At 36.3% G+C, this 19,969-nt stretch overlaps 1 protein-coding gene across 2 annotated transcripts in view; it reads left to right on the top strand.

Moving 5' to 3' along the window:
• Positions 1 to 19,969, top strand: part of ATRNL1 (attractin like 1) — a 427,623-nt gene that overhangs the window by 364,410 nt on the left and 43,244 nt on the right. For both annotated transcript variants that reach the window (XM_042818666.1, XM_042818665.1), the window contains one exon: positions 12,863 to 12,977. In XM_042818666.1, the coding sequence (XP_042674600.1) occupies positions 12,863 to 12,977 (115 nt within the window). The remainder of the gene's footprint in view (positions 1 to 12,862; positions 12,978 to 19,969) is intronic.

The raw sequence follows: 19,969 nt of genomic DNA, 5'->3' as shown, positions 1-19,969 counted from the left end.
AGGTATTTATAAGTACATTTTTTTTGTTTTACATTGTGCATCCAGTCCATGTGGAACACTAAGGAGGGGAAAAAAAAAAAGCAAACATAAGAGAACAGAATGGGAAACAAAAAGTACAAAACACCCTTCAGAAAAGCTGAGTTTGTACGTGCGAAGAGGAATGGAATGGTTTGTTCTAGGCACATACTCAAGATTATTGCATGTCAATGTAGCTCTAAATGGCAACTTGCTCATTTGAATTGTGAGGGAAGTCAGATGTGTTACAGTCCTATGAGTGCTCCTGTCCAGAGGAGCTGACTTTCTTAAGCTGTGTTAAGAGCTAAAAATTTGTTGAAATGTTGGTCCTCACAACCATACCAAATCAGCTGTTTTCACAATGGCATGTAGACAACTGAACATTCAACCTCCTTGTAACCACAGCACATACCAATGACCCTTTCCTCAATGGATGTTGGTTGGGACATTTGCCATCCAATAACTGCATTCCTTGCTTTCAGCCTTACATGATCAGTTCTAACCAGTAGCTCTGCCTTCATAAAACATGCCTGCAGTGATCTTGCTTTGTCACCTGTTTCCAAAACTTCCTTTTGCCATGCTTTCCTTAATCTTAAGATAATTTATGGTTTTTTTGTTTGTTTGTTATCTTAATTTCTGGCTCTGACAGCACATCAGAACTAAAATTCTTTTAACTGACTTCTTAGATATGCCCTTCTGCTTCCCTCACTGCAAGGGTATTGTGTGTTAAAATTACCATTGGCACGTATTCTTCCATACTTGTCTGTAAGAATATACACATCTAATTGTACTCTAATTGTATCACTGCATTTTAAAACAGTGTTGTTTCATAGTAATGGAAAGCAGGAAAAGCAGGATGTTACCTGAGTCATGGCTCAGGTTAAATTAAATTGTAAGCCTTGGATAGAATTGGTATTAGGAAAAAATGGTAGTTGCTCCACACATCATAGAGAGCCAAAAAGATTCTGAAAGATTCCAGCAAAATAATCCTATTTGAGCAGAAACACACTGTAGAAAATTAGAGGAGACTGAACGCACAGCAACAGGTTCAGGAGCAGAACTGCTTTGGAGTTACCAGAATTTGCTACCATCTGTTTTGATACTCTCTGTGGTCTGAAAAATTAATAGCATTTTATCTTTCCTAAGGATGTCTCTGAAACAGAAAAACATCAGAGGTACTTTACCAAATATCCACATGATGCCTATATTCTGTAATAACATTTCTTGTAATTTGCTTGGGTAGCCTTAAATACAGTCTTCCTTCCACATGGTATAATAGGAAGTCAGATTTGACCTGCTAAACTTCAGTCCTAGGTGCCCTGTTATCTGCCTGCAGGTGTTTTAATTGTAGCAAGAGAGATGTGGTTCCTTTGCAGATTGATCTAATGGGGGTATTCCTAAGTCTCCTAGCAGTGACAGCCACGACCAGCTCTGTGTCAGAGATGCAGTCAGGGATCCTGCACTGCTGGGCTCCACCTAGCTGCACTGGAGCCAGATGCTCAGTGTGTAACTCTTCTAGAATTGATTGAATGATTCACAAGTAATGAACAGGTCTGAACTGCTGGTTTGGTATGGCTGGCAGCTGAAAGATGCTTTGTGAGTGACGCACGCGCTTTGCGAAGTCTTCTAAGGAGCAAAGAATGGTCTAATTGCTAAAGAGGCTGGGGCTGGCATTTAGAAACCACAGCTGGTTTTGTGCTGCTGGTCTAACCACAGGAATTAGCAGTGGGTTCCTGTTTTTCACTGTTGCTGAACAGGAAAGCTCTGATTTGTGTGGCTGCCCACAGAAGGGGAGAAATGAAACAGCCTGGAGCTTAGCATTGAATGAATACAGCATGTGTCATTTTATGGGTGACTGGTATTGTGATACAGCATCTTTTAAGACCTGTAGAAATCCTGTCTTGTAGTCGCTACTGAAAATAAATAACCAGAAAAGAAACGTGTGGTTGATAACTTACTATGGGATGCAGCGTAATGCAGAGCACTGTAGTTATAGTGCTGGCTAATAAAGGAGTGTTTGTTTGGAATATTTTACGAAGCTTGGTTTCTATAGTAACAATCATCGTGAACGCTTTAAACTTCAGAAACAACATCTGCCTGATGACTGATCTCAGATCTCAGCCATTGTTTAAGTAAATAAGATCCTGCTGCTTCTGCTTGTTGTATTAGCCTGTGACATCTGATATGGGATATTTATTTCTGTGGAAAGAACACTGTAGGACTGGAAAGGTGTGGTGAAGGGGCAGGGAAATGGAAGGGAAGAGGAATTAGAAATAAGGATGAAAAGCACAGTTTTCCTCAGTGGCCTGATATTAGTCACTGAGAAAATATGTTAGAGCTCACATACAGCAAAAAGTAAATGCTTCATTCTTTTGAAAGAAGAACAGGTCAAGCATTCCTGTTTTAGTCTTGGTAGTACTCTTACTAAATCCTGCATACAAATCTAAGGGAATATAAATCATTTGGTTAGAAATAATAAAAAAAAAAGATTGTAGATAGAGTATTTATCTTCATGGAATGCACAAATTTGAAGCAAACTTCAATGGAAAGTTCCAAAAAAAGTGAGATTTCTTTCAAGGAAACAAGCAAACAAAAAAAGGTCAATTTGCTCTTAAAAAGATATGCGTTGAGGAAAAAAGATGTTTCAAATATTGTTATTGGGAACTGTGAAGTTTTACAACGTAAACTTTAAGACTCAAACATTTTCTGAAAAGAAAATAACAAGATTTTCTGTACTTCTATATAATAAGTGTAGGAACTATAGAATGCAATGTGAATAATGGTTTTGGTGGTGGTGACTGTATACTAATAAAAATATAAAATAAAGAGAAGTTCCCTGCTGTACCATAGGAAATATAAGTAGAACAGAACTACCAGCAGAACTGCACTATGGGAGCATAATCGAGCTTTTTATTTTCAGTTCGCAGTGCTCAAGGGACTCAGCATGCTCAGAATGTGGTACTTTCTGAATGAAAGGGGAAAAAAAAGGGACACTTTCCATGTAAGTCAGGAAAATAATTCAAGATCCAGGAAATCCTAGTTCAGTAAATCCTTTATGTTTTGCTGGTTTGCTAAAAAATCAAACAGATCTTGTAATATTTTAAAGGAAGAATATTTTTCTTATTTCTTATTTTAAAAAAACAACTTAAAAAGTATTCCATATTTTTATGCTAAACCAACACGGATAATGGACATAAACAGTTTCTTTCATGCGAGTAATCCTGTTTGTTTTAACACGACAGCTTCATGAAGCACTAATTCTCATGTGCCTGATTATTTGTCAGCTTCCATCCTTGGAGGCAAAGTTTCCTTTCCTGTGCTTTTTCTGTGAAGTTTCTATTGTGTTTGTGACCACTGTAAGTGTTAACAACCTTGATGGGGACCAATCTTGGAAAGTAACATTGTGATGATACCTAAGTTTGTTTGCAGGATTTTTCAACAAAACGATTAAGAGAATCATAGAATGGCCTGGTTGATAAGGACCATCATGATCATCTAGTTTCAACCCCCCTGCTGTGTCATAATGTACTGCTGGATTTGTAGTTTATATAAACCGGCATAGTTCTGATATTATTTCTGTGTTGTACTGATTTAGGCAGCTGATGATTATTTCATAATGTTTAAAATTTTGTTGTATATTATATTATTTAAAATTCCTAAGAGCAAAATGTGTTCCCTGTTGTTCCATCATATGCCTTTTCCTTGGGGTAAAGACGTCTGATTGTTTATTCTTCCTGCTGCTGAAGCAGCTATGATCTGATCCCCGATGTCATGCTGCACATGGTCACTAGCATGAAAACTTTTCTGTACTTACAGATCTTAAATGGTAGGTAATTTGTTTCAGAATGTTTTTGGCTATGGTGTCTGCATTTTATAGCTGTCCTTGGACCATGGCAAGGACAATCAAAAGAAAAGTTACATCACGCTTTCAGACATTCCGTTTTTGCCTATTTGTGTTTGGGAGGCTGTGATCTGTGTAAGTTGTCACGATAGAAAGTCATTTGTTATGCTGGTACTATTAGCATTTTTTTTCTTGCTTTACGAATATTGCCAAGTTTGCACTTTAATCCTCTCTGCTGACAGCTAGCTTTCGCAGTGTCTTGATTTAGTTCTTTTTTATTATTATGATGATTCCAAGGATAAATGTTTTACTTTATCATTCGCTAGGCATCCTGCATGTGGCCAGAAGGTTACAAAAGAGCCTTAAAAGACACTGCTGAAGAAAAGTTCACTAGAAGTGTGTTTTAGATGACATATGGTGTACTATATTTTCTTTGCAAGAAATGCAAAATATAGTTTAATTATACTTGCCTTTTCTAACCCCTGAAGTCTGGCATAGATGTCCTAAATAACAATTAAACCATATCTTTAATTATTCTGTGGTGCTGCACAGCTTCAGGAATGAGATCCCTGTGATCATGAGAAAATGCCACCAGTCAAAACTTCTCGATTCCCTCCTACAGTCCTGCAGAAAGGACAGACTGAGTTTTTTTAAGGCCTGCTCTGAGCAAAGCATAGCCCAAGTTTTTCCACCTCATGGACATTTCTAAAATGTTGACATTAGGTTGCTTTTGGTTCCAAAGAAAGTAGTCAGTGTTGTGCTCAGCATTTCCTTGATGCCCATCACAGCAGACTCTCTTGTCAGCCTGGACATTAGGCCTTCATCCTTCATCTATTCCACCCTTTAAGAACAGGCGTGGCTCTGGAGGGGACCATGTTCACATTTTGCAGGCAATCAATGGTGAAGTAACCACTCTCATACATAGCAGTGACAATCTGGTTTTAGTTTATCAGCTCAGATTTCAGTGGTGGGCTGAAAACTGGTGATTTGTCACCAGTGAAAACGTGAATTTTTGTTGGCATGAGCCTTTAAGGTTGAATTGTAAAGGAGTAATGAAATTCTCCACTTCTTGTTTCCGATCCTTGGAGACCCAACAAAATATACCCATCTGGAAAACAAATACCCATTAGCATCACTTCACTGCACAGCACCACTTTGACTTACTGAATTTGAAATGGCAGCAGGAAGAGTTTACAGGAAAGTATCTGAGGACGCTCAAAGCTTTGTATATGCCACAGACATAGGGTCTCAGTTGCTTTTCCCAGCAGAATCTTGCTGGCTGCTGCCAAGATAAATTTCTTTCTCTTTCTGGACATTAGCACTGCCAAGCTTTAATCAGACTCAGACAGCTTAATAGGAGAATGTTCTGGAGGCTCTTGGGGATTCCTCTGGCAGTAAGCCAGCACAACTGCTTCACACACCATCCACTGGAAGTTCCATCCAATATTTTGAAGGTTAACCTGAAGTTACTCATATTAGTAGGCAAGATGTAATGGTAAAATAAACTCCAGTTTATTTAACAGTAGGCAGACAGGACATGGCATATGCAGACAGAAAATAAGCGTGCCTTATGGCCACTTGGTATTTTGATTTAAGCTCAGTATCTTGTGTTCTCTCCAGTCGTGAAACTTGAGTTCACGCAAGTCTCCAAATTCAGAATTGCCACCCCGAGGCAGCTGAGCAGGAGTTTGTGCTGGAAATCCTACTGGAAATAAATGCATCTGCAGGTGTTCCTTGTGGCTTCAACTTTAATCAGAATGTCAATTCATAATTCTCTTGCTAATGAAATGCTGTCTGACATAACATTAGTTTGTGAAATTATGTCCTCTATTAGGTGAGCAGAGAGAGTAACTTTGTTCCAAAATAAATACACACCTGTTTTGCAAACATAGTTCATATAGTAGAAATACAGCTCTTCTGAGCATAAACAATTTCAAATTGATATATAAATTCAATGTCTGTACATGACCTTTGATAAGCAGCAGCCATGTTCTAATCAGAAAAGACTGCAAAAAAGAACGCAGCCCATTGTTATGTATTGGTACAGTTGTGACAGGGAAGTAAAACAATAAACTGAGGGATAACAATGTATTTCTATCACTGGTGCCGTAATCACAGCTTGGTAAATCACACTGTGTTCTTTTTAATTCCCACTGTTTTTCTTATGGAAATTAATGTACCAATATATCTGAGATTTCGATGGCTTTTTTTGAAGTAAGGAAATTAACTGAGATTTATAGTCTGCTAAAGGAGTGGGGCAAAATTAGTTTGTTTAAAAAAAAAAAAAAGTTTAATAAATGTTGGCTTGATTTTGTTCAGGTCCCATTATACTGTCCATCAGCCTGTTGTTCTGAGCTCCATTAGCTGCTATAGAAGTGTTCAGAGGCTGAATGGAGCTGGTAGACTCCTCCTAGGAAATCAGCACTGGCTGGGTGACTCCATTGCAGATGAAATGCAGTTGCCTCAAGTCTCCTTCAGTATAGGCCAAAGAATTTTAAGATAGTCTTTAGATGCTCTGCAGCTTTTACTGCTGTGGGTAAAGTGGATGTGTACCTCACCTGGGCTGCTGAGACCTCATTAGCTGAAGTTATAAATCACTGGGAGATCCTCAGGCAAAAGGAGCTGCAGTGTAGGAGTGCAGAGCCTTGATGACTCTCAGGCTCTGGGACGTTTCAGCAGGTCAAGCTGAAGTAAGGCTTTCCACTCACTAATTGTGAGAGGAACTCTTTGGTGTGGATTAAGTGAAAATCTTTAGCGAATGAAATAATTTCAGTAAAACCTCGGGGTTGTATGAAGAACTGGTGCTTCCTGTGACAGCTGATAAAAGATGTTCATAACTCTGGCCTTGCTGATTTATTCAGTTGCAGAATTTCCTAAAATGTATTTCTGTGGACATATAAAGGATGTTTGGTGAAAGCTTTTTTTTTCTTTGTTTTTTTTTTTTCCAGTTGCCATGTAATTAAGGCTAATTAATTGTAGTGATAGAACAAGAACTAACCACATAAAACAGTGCAGGTTAGATAAAGATGCACAGAATAAATTCTTTACTCAGAGGATGGTGAAGCCATGGCACAGCTGCCCAGAGATGCTGTGGGTGCCCCATCCCTGGAGGTGTGCTACATCAGGTTAGGTGGGGCTTTTGGCAAGCTGGTCTCATGGAAATTATCCCTGCTCATGACAGAGGGCTCATGACAGAGAACTACCTGGTTTTTCAGATTCCTTCCAGGAGACATTTAGAGTTTCTCCAGAAAAACGTCCCAAGCAAATGACATCAATGAAATTCTGTGAGTTTGAGAAGATGATATTCTTTCTCTCTTCTACACTGTTGAAATGTCAGCCTTTTTTTCACTAAAAGCGGTTGGAATTATCACAACATTTTACTCTCTATCCTTAGCTATTGGTTAGATCACCTCAAGCAAGTATTTACAAATTACCAAGTAGGAAAACCAAAAGGAATCCTCTTTCCAAGAAGAACAGGGCTGCTTTTGCCTTCAATGTGTTTCCAAATGAGGTGGTCACAACTGTATTCTAGAGCCTCATTTGGTCAATGTATTTTACTAGACACCTACCTAACATGAGCTCCCACAGCAAGAACAGCTGCAGGACTGGCAGTGTATATTCAGTAGGTGTAAGAGCAGTGAGGTTGTGCCTAGAGGAGAGCTATTGGGAAAATGTTTATCTTGAAGCTAAGATATTAACAAAGTTTAAAAGCTCTTAATTTTGCATATAGATATCTAAATTTGGCCAGTGTAAGCACTGAAATTCTTCTCTGAATCTGAGACTTCAGAAATCAATCAAAGAACTTAGAAAAAATTTCTCAAACTCAGAAAGTAATCAGTGAATTCAGAAAAATAACCTTTGGACAAGAGAAAAGGAAGATGTCTGCACCTATAATTTATACTTACGTTATGCTACACCTTTTATCCTCCTTTACCTTACCTCTTCAGAAGAAACGTTTCCTCTTCTCTCCATGTGAAGTCTCGCCCACTGAAGTCTAGAAAAATGCATTTTACATTCTAAGTCTGATATTAATCCTATTGTAACAACAGATTTAGTTCCTTGTTTGCCAAGCCGTCAAGCTTAGCTTATGTGAAACTCACCTGATTAATTCTGTTTTAATAATATGATTAAAAACTAACTTTAAATCAGCATCATTTATAACTAAAACAAGAAGAATAAGTCAAGTTCTTTTTTAAGTACAAGAGATGAAGTTTTATTTATAGTGAATTCTCATAAGTAGAACTAAAACCTTTTTAGCTAGGAAACATTAAAGTGATTAATGCATAACTGTTTGCATTTTAATACTTGATTTGTATATCAGATCTGTATTTGTGCACATTGTCAAACCTTATTCTGTTCTTGTCAAAATACTTATTACTGCTGACAGGTGTAAGATGCTCACATTAATCCTTAATTTCTTGATTCAATTTTCTAATTGCTTTTTTGGCATGAAATCGGAGCCATTTAGTCTTACGTGATCTATTTGTCTTATGGTATAATAATGCACTTTTAAAAATTGGATGCACCTAACTTAGAACGCTGAACAGAAAAAAATATATATATATATATATATTACTTTATACTGAAAATCTGAAGTTCTGTAGCTCTTCTGCAAAAACTAGTTCTTGGAATACAGACAGAACTAAAACCCTTTACACTTTTCTAGGTTAAGAAGTATTTTCATTGATGTATAGATGAAAATCAGTGGTAAATTGTTGGTGCATTTTGTCCAAAGAGGTCCCAAACCATTATGGTTGACCCATGAACATCGCCTAAGTCATCGTTGTCTTCTGCTCTTCTCACCTCTTCATGCTGCATTGTTGCTGCTCCTGCCAGCTACAAATGTCAGAATGCATTTCCCATCTTTTCTTGGGCTGCATGCCTAAAACTGCTCACCTGAGTTATTCCTAAACATAATGCAAGGTTTGATAGGTTTTCAGTATTTAAAAATAAGCTTGTTTTGTTTATTGTTGTAACAAAGCAGGTGTGCTAGCTTACAATAAATGAATATTTTTAATACAATCATAGATATTTTTTCTGCCAGTAACAGTGGTACTATTATCTGCCCTTTGTACTGAGGAAAAAACCTCCAGTCTGAATTTATTTCTGATAGAAATGGATCAGAGGTGAGCCAAGAATCTTCCCAAAGTTTGCCAGTTTCTCACGTGCTCAGGCAGATAGGCGTCAGCTAGGCTTTCTAAAACAAATCTGAAGAGTGGAGAACCTTTTCTTTGACCAAATGTAGAACCCCAGGAAGACTTCTGATATTTGGTTTCTGTAACTGAACTATTCGAATTTATTATTAACTCTCTGCTTTATTCCCTGTCATCTCCTTTTATCCTTTTTATCTCCTTTTTTTTTTTTTTTTTTTTTTCTACATGCACTGACATAGTCTTCTTTTGCACTATCAATGATAATATTTACTCTTTCACCATTTTATCCCTTTCTGGTTTTCTTCCCCTTCCCACCCAATGCATCTCTTCCTGTCAGTGTGTAAGAAAGGGGGTAGGAGATCGAAGAGCTGTTTAATAAGAAAAGTTTGTTTATTTTGCATTCCACTGATAAAATTTTATTAACTCTGTGATTGTCATTTGTGCTTTCTGGCAGAACCGTAAGTCACTTCTTTCTGAGTCAGGGAAAAAAATAATAGTAATTCTAATAAGTAAATCATAGTAGCTAAGTGCTTTGTGCAAGCAAACGTGTGCTTATCTCTTCCAAAAACAAACAAACAAACAAACAAAACCCCTGTGAAAAAGGCATGGTAAATGGCACATTTCAGAGTACATGTTATGTCACCAGGAAATAAGTTTGATTCGTGGTTATGTATTTATCTTTAAACAGCAGACAAACCTTGGGGTTTCTGAACTATTATCATTTGCTCCATGCTTTTGTGGCTTTGTGCTAGCAAATCTGAATGATATGAGGTAAGATAATGCATCAGTTTTTTCAGTCATTACATTCTGTAGAGGATCCTCATTTATAAGCACAAATAGAAAATTCCTAATGCATTTGACTTTTTGGACAAGCCCCTCTGAAAAATATTTATCTGAAAATTTCTTCTGATTCTGTTTTGAAAAGTATTAGTAAAAGCCTCAAACAGAAAAGGACAAGACCTGTTAATGAAAGGTTTTATATTGCAGAGCAATAGAAAAATGTCATGATTTTGATTTATAATCCAGCAATTATTCATCAAATAAAAAGACCGTGATAATTTTTATTTTTCCTTTCAGTGATATGTTTGCATATATTGTGCTCCAAAATACAATTTCAAATGAAGATTTCAGTTGTCTGCCTTTTTAGATAGAATAGGATTGGAAGAGACCTTCAAAGATCATCCAGTCCAACTTCCCAAGCCCTCCAGCGTGAACCAAAAACTGAAGCACGTTGATGATGGCACAATCCAAATGCCCCTTAGACACTGGCAGGCATAAATAGAAAGGAACCATGTTATTTTACTTGACTTCGTGACAAATCAGAAGAGATGACTTAAAAGCTCCATTACTTGCACTAGTAATGCTAATTATTTTAATAGCATATGCTCTCTAAGGATGAAGAGCCATGGCAAGTTGAAGTGGGAAGTGCAGGGCCTCACTGAGAGATACCTAACTGGCAGAGAGCTGCATTCCTATGTGAACGGCTGGCAGCAGGGAACTGGGGGGAAGAACTGGAGTTATGGGCACAAACTTAGGTTCTGGGGGAGGTATGACATGAGTGTATGGCAGCTGGGAGCCTAATATTCTGACAACTGAGAGTGCAAGAGGTAGAAGTGAATGAAAGTGTGGAATAGTGGGGAAAAATAGGCAGAGAGTTTTGCATCAGGTCAGGCTGCTGTCAGTGCTGGTATGTTATATATTATTACCCTGTGCCTATGTTTGTCTGATTAGATTTAAACAGCCCAGGGCACAGAGTAGCTGCTAATCTGAATGATCCCATAATGATCCTTTCCTATATTAAATTCTGTGATCAGAAGAAATTACCATTATTGTTATATTTTCTTTACGTTGCCATTATATATATGCGAGTCAAACCTTAAGAATAAAACTTTGCCATACTATTTCTTTTCCAGTAATCCACTGAGACTGCTGCTGTTTGTGCAGTCAATGCTGCTAGTATATTAGCATGGTTCTCTTCACCCATTTTATACGGTAATTTTGGAATATTATCATATAGCACTTGTTTAGATGTTTTGCTTGTCAAAAGTCAATGTAAATTAACATACACACACCAGCTTACACAACCTCAGAGTCTGTTCTTGTCCTCTGATGCTGTGGCCAGCATGAGACCACTGAGTTACAGAAAACTACATGAGATTATTAGATGTTACAGATCCAGTCCTCTCAGTTTAACTACATTTCTTTATGCTGTTTTTTAAAGCGATTGTTGTTAGCTGAAACTCCTGGCATTTTATTTTTCGTGTGTCATCATTTGGTAAGGTGTTTATGAATAACAGGTTGTCGTTCACTGTGTGTGGGTAATTTTAAATTAGATGGCACTATTCACCCAAGTTATCTTAGTGCTGTTGCTTTGAATGGCATTTTTGTAGGTTCATTTAAATATGACCAAGTAGTAAAATTAAGTATATTTATCTATTGCTCAATTTATTGCAGTATTCTCTATTTCCTTATCTCTGCTGAGCAGTAATAAATGTTGGTTACTTGGAGGTAGAAGAATGGAAAATAATTTCTTCCAGTGATGGAAGCGCCTTTGTTTTCTTTCTATCTAGTACTTCACAGTGTATTTAACTTGGCTGGACTCTCATTCTTCTTAGGATATTTGAATCAGTTGACATTTATATATATACTTTGCATTTTGCATGTAAATGGAAAGTTTTATGGCTTTGAATTTTGAATGAAAACATCAACTGGTATTTTGCTTTGGAACATGACAGACATTCTAAAAATGTACAAACCAGAACAGAAACAAACGCTTATGCTGATTTTGACCTAATGTTTTCACAAATATCTTTAGCGGTTGACTAAACATTTAAGCTCTCAAAAGTGAAATGCCTATCTGTTAGCAAGCACAAAATACAGAATGGTGTAAATATGGAAACATAATAAATTGTGGTATTAGGAACTTACCATTCCATTGCTTTGTAGGCTGCTCTGCTTCCATCTAGATCCCATGTCTTGGAAAGTTGGGAGCAAGATGGTAGTAACCATTTATTCAAAAGCTAACTGTAAATTAGAAGATCTGTGTAGTTAATGAAAGAGAAATGCTTAGTAACAGCAGATACCTCCTGCCAGGATAAGCACTGTCATCCTAGTTTTGTATGAGACAAAGTAAGGTAATAATTGAGCAACCAACATTTGCAGGGAGTTTCTGGGTTTATCTAAATAAGTAACACTGCACCTATTTTGTCTATGTTTAGAAAATAAAAATTAAAAAAATATTTAAAAAAAAAAAAAAAAAAATCAGGAAGGATGTGCCTCAAGGAATCTGTTTGTTTACCTGGACAGATTCAGAGAAGACAGACTTATAGGTCTGGGAAATTTATGAATGATCTCTCTCTCTACAGTACATACATACGTACATATATATATATATACATATATATTTTTTTTTTTCTTATTTAATGGTTTTGACATTGGAAGATGGTTAGGTAGTAGTTGGCTATAGGAACACAATTCTTTCAGGCAGGTACTTCTTACAGTATGGGAAATTCTAGTATTCTCAGATACTATTGTGTGTTTCAAAAATGTTTTGCCATTTTCTAAGCTTAAGAAGTTGGAATTGCTACATCTAGTCAGGTATAAAATGAGAAGAGCAATTTTGCTGCCTTTATGATCGTTTCATTTTTTTCAGTTTGATTAGATTTGCAGTGTGGGCTGTTAAAGCCCATTTTTCAGTCAATTAATACAAGTAGGACAATCTGCTTAAAAGCAAAGAGCTAACTGGGGAAGAAATATCTTCATACTGTTTCAGTGAACCTTAAAATAAAGAAGTACAAATAAAAATATAACAGAAGTCTCTATCAGGTGTTACACGAGTCCCTTCCTTTTCCAGGGTGCTCCCAAACCAATTGCCATCGAGCCGTGTTCAGGAAACAAAGCTGCTGTCCTCACAGTATTTTTATGCCTGCCAAGAGGATCATCAGGAGTCCCACCCCCGGGTCAGTCAGGTAAGGCTTGTGCTGGTGGGCATTACCACCGTCCTCCTGCAATGCAGTCTGTGTGGACAACTGCTCACATACAAAATAACGTACAGTATATGAATGCAAGGAGCTGTTCAGTCAAGGTGTCACTGTTTAATGAGGAATTTTCATCTGGAATTTTGATGTGATATCTAATATAAGAAGCCTAGTGGCAATCTAGGCTGGTGTGCATACATATATTTCAGGAAGCGTAGAAGCATGCTACTGCATACCAGGTAGGTTTTTTTTTGCAGGACAGAACATTTTCATGTGTGACCACTTCTACAGTCTCAGTTCATTTGCTGTAAATGATTCTGGAAAGGGAACACCAGTGATTATTCTCTCTTGATTTTATGTTGAGTGCACTACATAAGTTTCTTTGCACTAAGAGAAATAAATGCCAACGCTATGCTGTTTGGGATTCAATGAAAATGTTAACATTTACTAGAATGCCTGTTAAATGAATCCTGGGATTTTGTGAGTGAATCTGCCTGCTTTATCAGGAACATGTCCACAGTGGAAATAATCCTGGTTTATTTTAAAACAGCATTTGCATTACCTGGAAGTACTTGTCATGGTGATCTGTCTTATCTGATCTCTGTTAGACTGCTGTACAAAACCATTACAGCCACACCTCCTAAGCAGGAGGAACCTACATACGATTTTTAGATCTTTTAAATACTGCCTACAATGATGTGATACAAAATGGAAATGATAACAAAGTTCAGACAGTAGTCTGGCACTGCAGAGATGAGCACTTTGCTATTTCAGAATTCATTGGAGGGTTCTCCAAAATGTACACCTTTGCAACTAATGATATGCTGCATGGTATGGACCAAAAATACTCCTTCAAGCCAGAAAATATGCTTTAAGGCTAGCTTCTATTATTAAGAGCCAAAAAGAGATCATCTTAACCTTTAAAATCCATTTAAGAGATTAAAAAGTACTGAGTAATGATGATGAGGGCAAACTCAGTTGACTTCTGTTTGAAATAAGCTCAGCTGTCTTCTCTTTTGTGCTTTATGATCCTCTGTTATTTTGTTTGGTTGTGTTTGCTTGTTTGTTTTCTTCCTGAGTTCTGAGATGAGGATTTTGTTCTTAAAATGCAGTTTGTGGCTTGGAATTTCTGTATGTGCTAGGAAAACAAATGTTACTGATACTTTGTGAAATGCATTGCCTGGAAAAAGTATATAAATTTAAGTGCTCTGAAAACAGCAATGAAAGAGGAAGGATATTTAAAGTATTCTCTATTCATGTTTTAAGGAAATGAAAACAAAACAAAGGTGTTTATGGTCTGACAAGGAAAAACAAAACATAATGAAAGAAATTAAAACTAATTGTTGAACTGGAGCATACGATGTTTTTTTGTTGTTGTTTGTTTTCGATTTGTCTGTGTGCTCTTCTGCAGTAAAATGTGCTTAACTAGTTGCTTCGTCATCAGTTTCTACTCACTATTTAAATCTTTTAAGAAGTAATTGCTGATCTTTGCTGCATATGAAATACAGTGCAAATAAGCATTTCAAACCTGTAGTTGAGTTCAACAATGCAACAGATGTGTCATTTCAGTCTCTCAATGTGAAAGAACATACCTCTTTGTATATAAATTGTCTTCCTCTATTTTATTACTTACTTTCAATCAGCTTTGTAGTACATATTTGAAATCCTTTTCCTCCGTTGCTCATTATGACACTTTATTATTTAGAAACATCTGACTTTTTTTAGTCCCCATCTGCAACTCCCACTTTGTTCAGGGTCAAAAGCGAATAGGAGTGCTTGAGATGTGCAGCCATGCTGATTCAACCATTAGATTATATCAGACTATATTGCTATAATCATTTTTCCTAAGTGTAATGAATTTTGGTACTCGTGAACTGCCTTCACTGTACGTAACCATGCATAGTATGGCAGAAGCTATTATGCAAGTTTGTTGGCATCCCTGTAACTCCACTAATCCACTTCATTCCTGTCCTGCAGCACTACCTGCTGCTTCTTTCCTGGACATTCAGGGAGCAGATGCTGTGAACTGTGCCAAGTCATTTGAAATGATGTGGAAGTTTCGTATAGCAGACATATGTTTGCTGTGCAGTTGGTTTCCCTTATGACCCAAGCTAGGTTAAAACAATGATATTTAGGTAGATGTAAGTAATGTATTCAGCAATTATGTCTTGCCAGGTAATTTTAGAATCATCCATTACTTGCATATAATCATTTTCATGCTTATTGGGATCATTCTAGGATAAAACGGACAATGTGTCAAACATTTGTTTAAATGATACGTCAAAGATACTGATTTTTAGTTCACAGTGAGAGATTGTGGGTTTTGTTTCTTGTGGGTGTATGTCTGAAATACGAGAGACTACCTGTATTGCTGTGCATCATGTTTTCTTCAAAATGAAGAATGCTGATATTTTCATTAATAACTAAGCTATTCTGTAATGGAATTATTAGGGCTGTACTCATATGTTTTTATAACCTGCTGTGCTCAAAAGTGGGTTTTATTTGTTTCCCATGTTTATATTAGTAAACAGCGTGCTTAAATAGTCTCCCTGAATGTTTAAAAAAATAATAATAATTCCAATGTAAAGGTTACTGTTTCTACAGCATATGTTCTATACTTCACCTTTATCAGCAGCTGGAAGAAAACTTGAAACTACAGATGGTGGGCTTTGGCCAAAGGCTATGCATGGCAAAAGCTTCTCTAGGAGGACCATATGTCCCATTGGAGACCTGAGTGTTCTCTACGTCCTGCAGAAAATGTTCAGAACTTTACAAAAAGAGGCTTTTGATGTTTAGTTCTATGAGCATACAAAACTTGACTAAGTTGATGTAATTAAAATGTTTAACATTAGTTAAAGAGTAGAAAATGGTTTTAAATAAATTTTTCTCGGATTAAAATAGAAATTACTGAATTATAAATTAGAATAATCAGCATAAAACATAAAGGAATGTCAGTGATGAAAAACATCTACTGTGGCTAGACTGATAGAACATGATTGCTCATTTTTCTGTTGTCTCATTAGTTACATTGCACCTGAGTAATCAGGTCAGAATTTAGAGATCAGAGGAAATATGGATTCTTTATACAATTCCTGAGCATATTATTACATATGCATCACTGTAAAAAGCAACCATTGCAGTGAACATGTCCTGCAGGTTTTGTGATATGTTAGAAGGTAGGGGACATTTGTGCTTGCTTTTAGTGTCTGACCCCATGCTTTAAATAGCTTACTCACTACTTAATGTCAAGAGATCTAATAATGAGAGCAGCTGCAACCAGATCTGTAAAAAGAACTAAATTATGTGTCTCAAAGAGTATTGAACAAAAGAGGCTAGACAAAAATATAGGAGGAACAAGAGGATAATATATAAATTGCTTACTGCAGAAAGAGGTGCCAATGAATTACCAGCAGTGGAAAGACCAAGAATAACTCCTTCAAGGTCTTAATACAACTCTGGTGATATATTGGGCAATGCAGAAAGAATAGCCTGGTAGTGTGATAAATTCTGCTAAAAGAACTGTGATCATGTCATCATTATTATTAAAGCCAGCTAAATCCCACACTTTGAGGTATCAAGGTACTGTACAAAAAGTTTATAGAACTCTCTGATAAATGTTTGCATCATTCTCAGAGAAGGCCAGTAAGTGCTCTAAAGCTCAAGGAGAAACAGGAAACTAGAGCATTTTAAAAACAAACAAAAAAACAACAGAATCAAGGGATGCGATTCGTGAATTATTTACATGCTGATACATTACTTTCACAAAGCAAAATTTCCCTAGCATGTAGAATTGACAGACTGTCCAGTAAAGGTGTGTTTTTCTATTAAGGTAGTGAGCCAAATGATGTTGAGATTGTATGTGTGTGAGTGTCTCTCTCTATTAAGCCCCAAAGAACATCTAGATGACTATGACTAAGTCTAACTTTAGACATTAAAATATGACCTGCAAATTGAAATCAAAACCTAAATAAAATGTATTGGTTAATAGAGCAACTTCTGTGGAAATAACTTGTAGTGTAGATTGTGGAATGTGCATTTTGGAAAACTTCATGCAACATTCTACTGTATAGAAATGCTCATAGCAAGATTTTATATTCATTGGGTCTCTCCTACAGATCTATTTGAAAATTGCTCTCTGATATTTATGAATCAAAACAGAACTTCTGTCTGCATTGACTGTGGCATTCAATCCTACCCAATCAGCACACTACAGTAGGATCACAGAGTCAATAAAATTACCATGCCATCTGCCTTCGCTGTACTCACCATCTTAACAAATAATGACTTCATTAATTGTTCTACAAGACAATTAGCTCTGCATGAGGTTTTCAGTAATAAGGGTTTCTTAGTATTATTTCTAATTTTCCCTGATTAAAATTCCAAATTATTATACATATGAGACATATTAATATAAATATGAAATAACATGTTATAAAGTATTATTTTAATGATATTACTCAACAAAACTATATGTAATAGTTTTCATAGATTTATAGAATCATAGATACATGTGTATTGGAAACTTCTTTAAGACCATCAAGACCAACTGTTAACCCAGCACTACCAAGTCTACCAGTGAACCATATCCCTAAGCATTACATCTATATATCTTTTCAATATCTCTTTGAGGATGGTAATTTCACAGTCCTTTCAGTGAATACATTTTTCCTAGCACCCAACCTATACTTCTCTGGGGTCAACCTGAGGCCATTTCCTCTTGTCCTGTAGCTTGTTGCTTGGGAAAAAAGACTGAACCCTGACTCAAAACAACCTCCTTTGAGGCAGTTACAGAGAATGATAAAGTCTCCCCTGAGCCTCCTTTTTTCTAGACTAGACAGTCCTGAGAATATTGCATGCAGTGTTTTATAAGCATATTTGGATTGGTAACTACAAGTAAAAGGCAACAAGAAGGAGAATTGCTTAACCTAGCGGAGAGTTTGTATAAAAGGATTTTTTTTCCCCCTGCTTCCTTCATTGAGAAGTAAGACTTCCAGTTTTTTTGTGTGCATGTGTATGTATATACATATGTAATATATATATAGGGCTCTCATGTGAAGAAAGACCATGAATAATAGACACCAGGAGAAGAAAAGTGGAGATGGGAAGAAAAAGGAAGATATTCATAGCTGGTAGGTTATTTAGACTCTGAAATATAATACTACTAGAGGGAAAGAAAAATTGTGAAAAGGATATGTCTAAAGAAAACAAAGCATTGCTCTGTTTGCTCTTTTTCTTCAGCCTATTAGTCCCATCAAAGCATTACCAGGGCACCCTACATGTGTACATGTTTTTCTGCATCATTCTGCTCTTTGTTCTATAGCAGACTGCCTCTATAGAGTGTCATCTCATTATTTGTAGTTTTGGAGACAAATTTTTAGCTTGTTTTCTGTGTGTTGTTGATGGAATGGATGTATTTAAAATGCTTTCATATTTATAATCTAACAATACTATTTAGATAGGATAAAGTGATAGGTAAATAGGGAAAGCATTATAAAAGCATTGAGTAAAACTGTATTCATCGTAACACCCACCAGAAGGGGAGGGAAAAAAAACAGGATAACAAGATTTCTGCTATGAAATACTGAAAGAAAAAAAATCGTTTCTGTTTATCTGCTCCGAAGTGATGATATGCAGCTGGGCATGAGCCAAACTATGTATTACAGCACATCACCATAGATGCCTTCAACTTGTGTTAAAATTCAGGACTTGGTGAGTCAGGCATTTTGTCTGGACCAAAACCCAAGCAGGGTTTCTATTGCCATATAATTCACCATTCCAATGGGAGAGGCACAAAAAACCACCTTGTCTCCAGAAAAGCTATAGATCCATATTATAGAAATGCATGGAGAATCCATGGAGTGCCAAGTCACGTAGCTTAGCTTGTGGATATATGATTGTATTTATTTGACCCCAAACTCTGCAGATAAGGTGGATTATTTTGAACTACTAAATATGAACGGATTTTTTTTGAATGTTTACCTTATGAAACATAATTTTTTTTTTTTTTTGTTAACTTTCACCATCTAGACTGAAGATTGAGTTAAATCTCTCTGTGATATAAAGCATGACTAGAGTATTTCATGCAGAAATAAATTTTGGTAATTAAGTTGAGAGATGTTCTACCTTAGTAAACAATATGTTGCCAGTGAAATGTTCAAAAAACAGAATTGAAATGTATGAGAAAATCAAAATGCTCTTTGAAAGAGATTGGTAACTGTAAGTAAGACTAATTGACTTACTGAAGAGTAACTTTCATTTTTAGATGGATGGGTGAGTTTGTCAAGTGATCTTGTCTCAAAAGAAATAAAAAAGAGTTCATTCTTGTTAACTAGAGATGCTTGGCAAAACAACTCTTTAAGACTCAGTGAAACCTGCAGTCATCTATTCTGAAGCTTATTTTACAGAAGTTGCTTTCTTTTAAATAGTTATGCCTATTTTTGGCATGACTATTTTCTGCTTAATTTTGTTCTTCTGCACTGCATCAAATGATGGAGCAGACTGTGTTTTTAGTATTGACACTGTGAAAAGAACACAGTGGTAAGTAGCAGATGGTGCTGATGATTACTTAAAAAAATATTTATGGCAATAGCAAAAACAAAGTAGATAATAAGACCCAGTGGCCAACCAGACAGCTTCACACCCTTACCCAAAAACCAAAGCAATTATTTGCAACCTTCAGGGTAAAGTCTTCAACTAAAAACAAAACAAAACAAAACAAAATTGAGGTTCTTAGCATACTATGGTTTGTGAATGATGAGGTATGAAGTGAGTATTGATTTTGTCTGGTCTTATTGTTAAGAATTTTAGGTGGATATGTTATAAATTACTTTTTGCATCATTCTAGTCATAGAATCTTGATTCCTTTTTATTTCTGAAGTATTTATTTGAAAAGGGATGTAAGCAATTTAAAATGAGGAACATACTGTATGATGTTAGCATTGTGTCACAATCTTGGCCAAAGTAACTTATTGATTAGCCGATAA

Source organism: Centrocercus urophasianus, unplaced genomic scaffold, assembly GCF_019232065.1.
Source record: "Centrocercus urophasianus isolate 14NV4802_14NV808 unplaced genomic scaffold, USGS_Curo_1.0 seq_17, whole genome shotgun sequence".
Taxonomy (NCBI): domain Eukaryota; kingdom Metazoa; phylum Chordata; class Aves; order Galliformes; family Phasianidae; genus Centrocercus; species Centrocercus urophasianus.
This window is presented reverse-complemented; position numbering and strand designations above follow the sequence as displayed.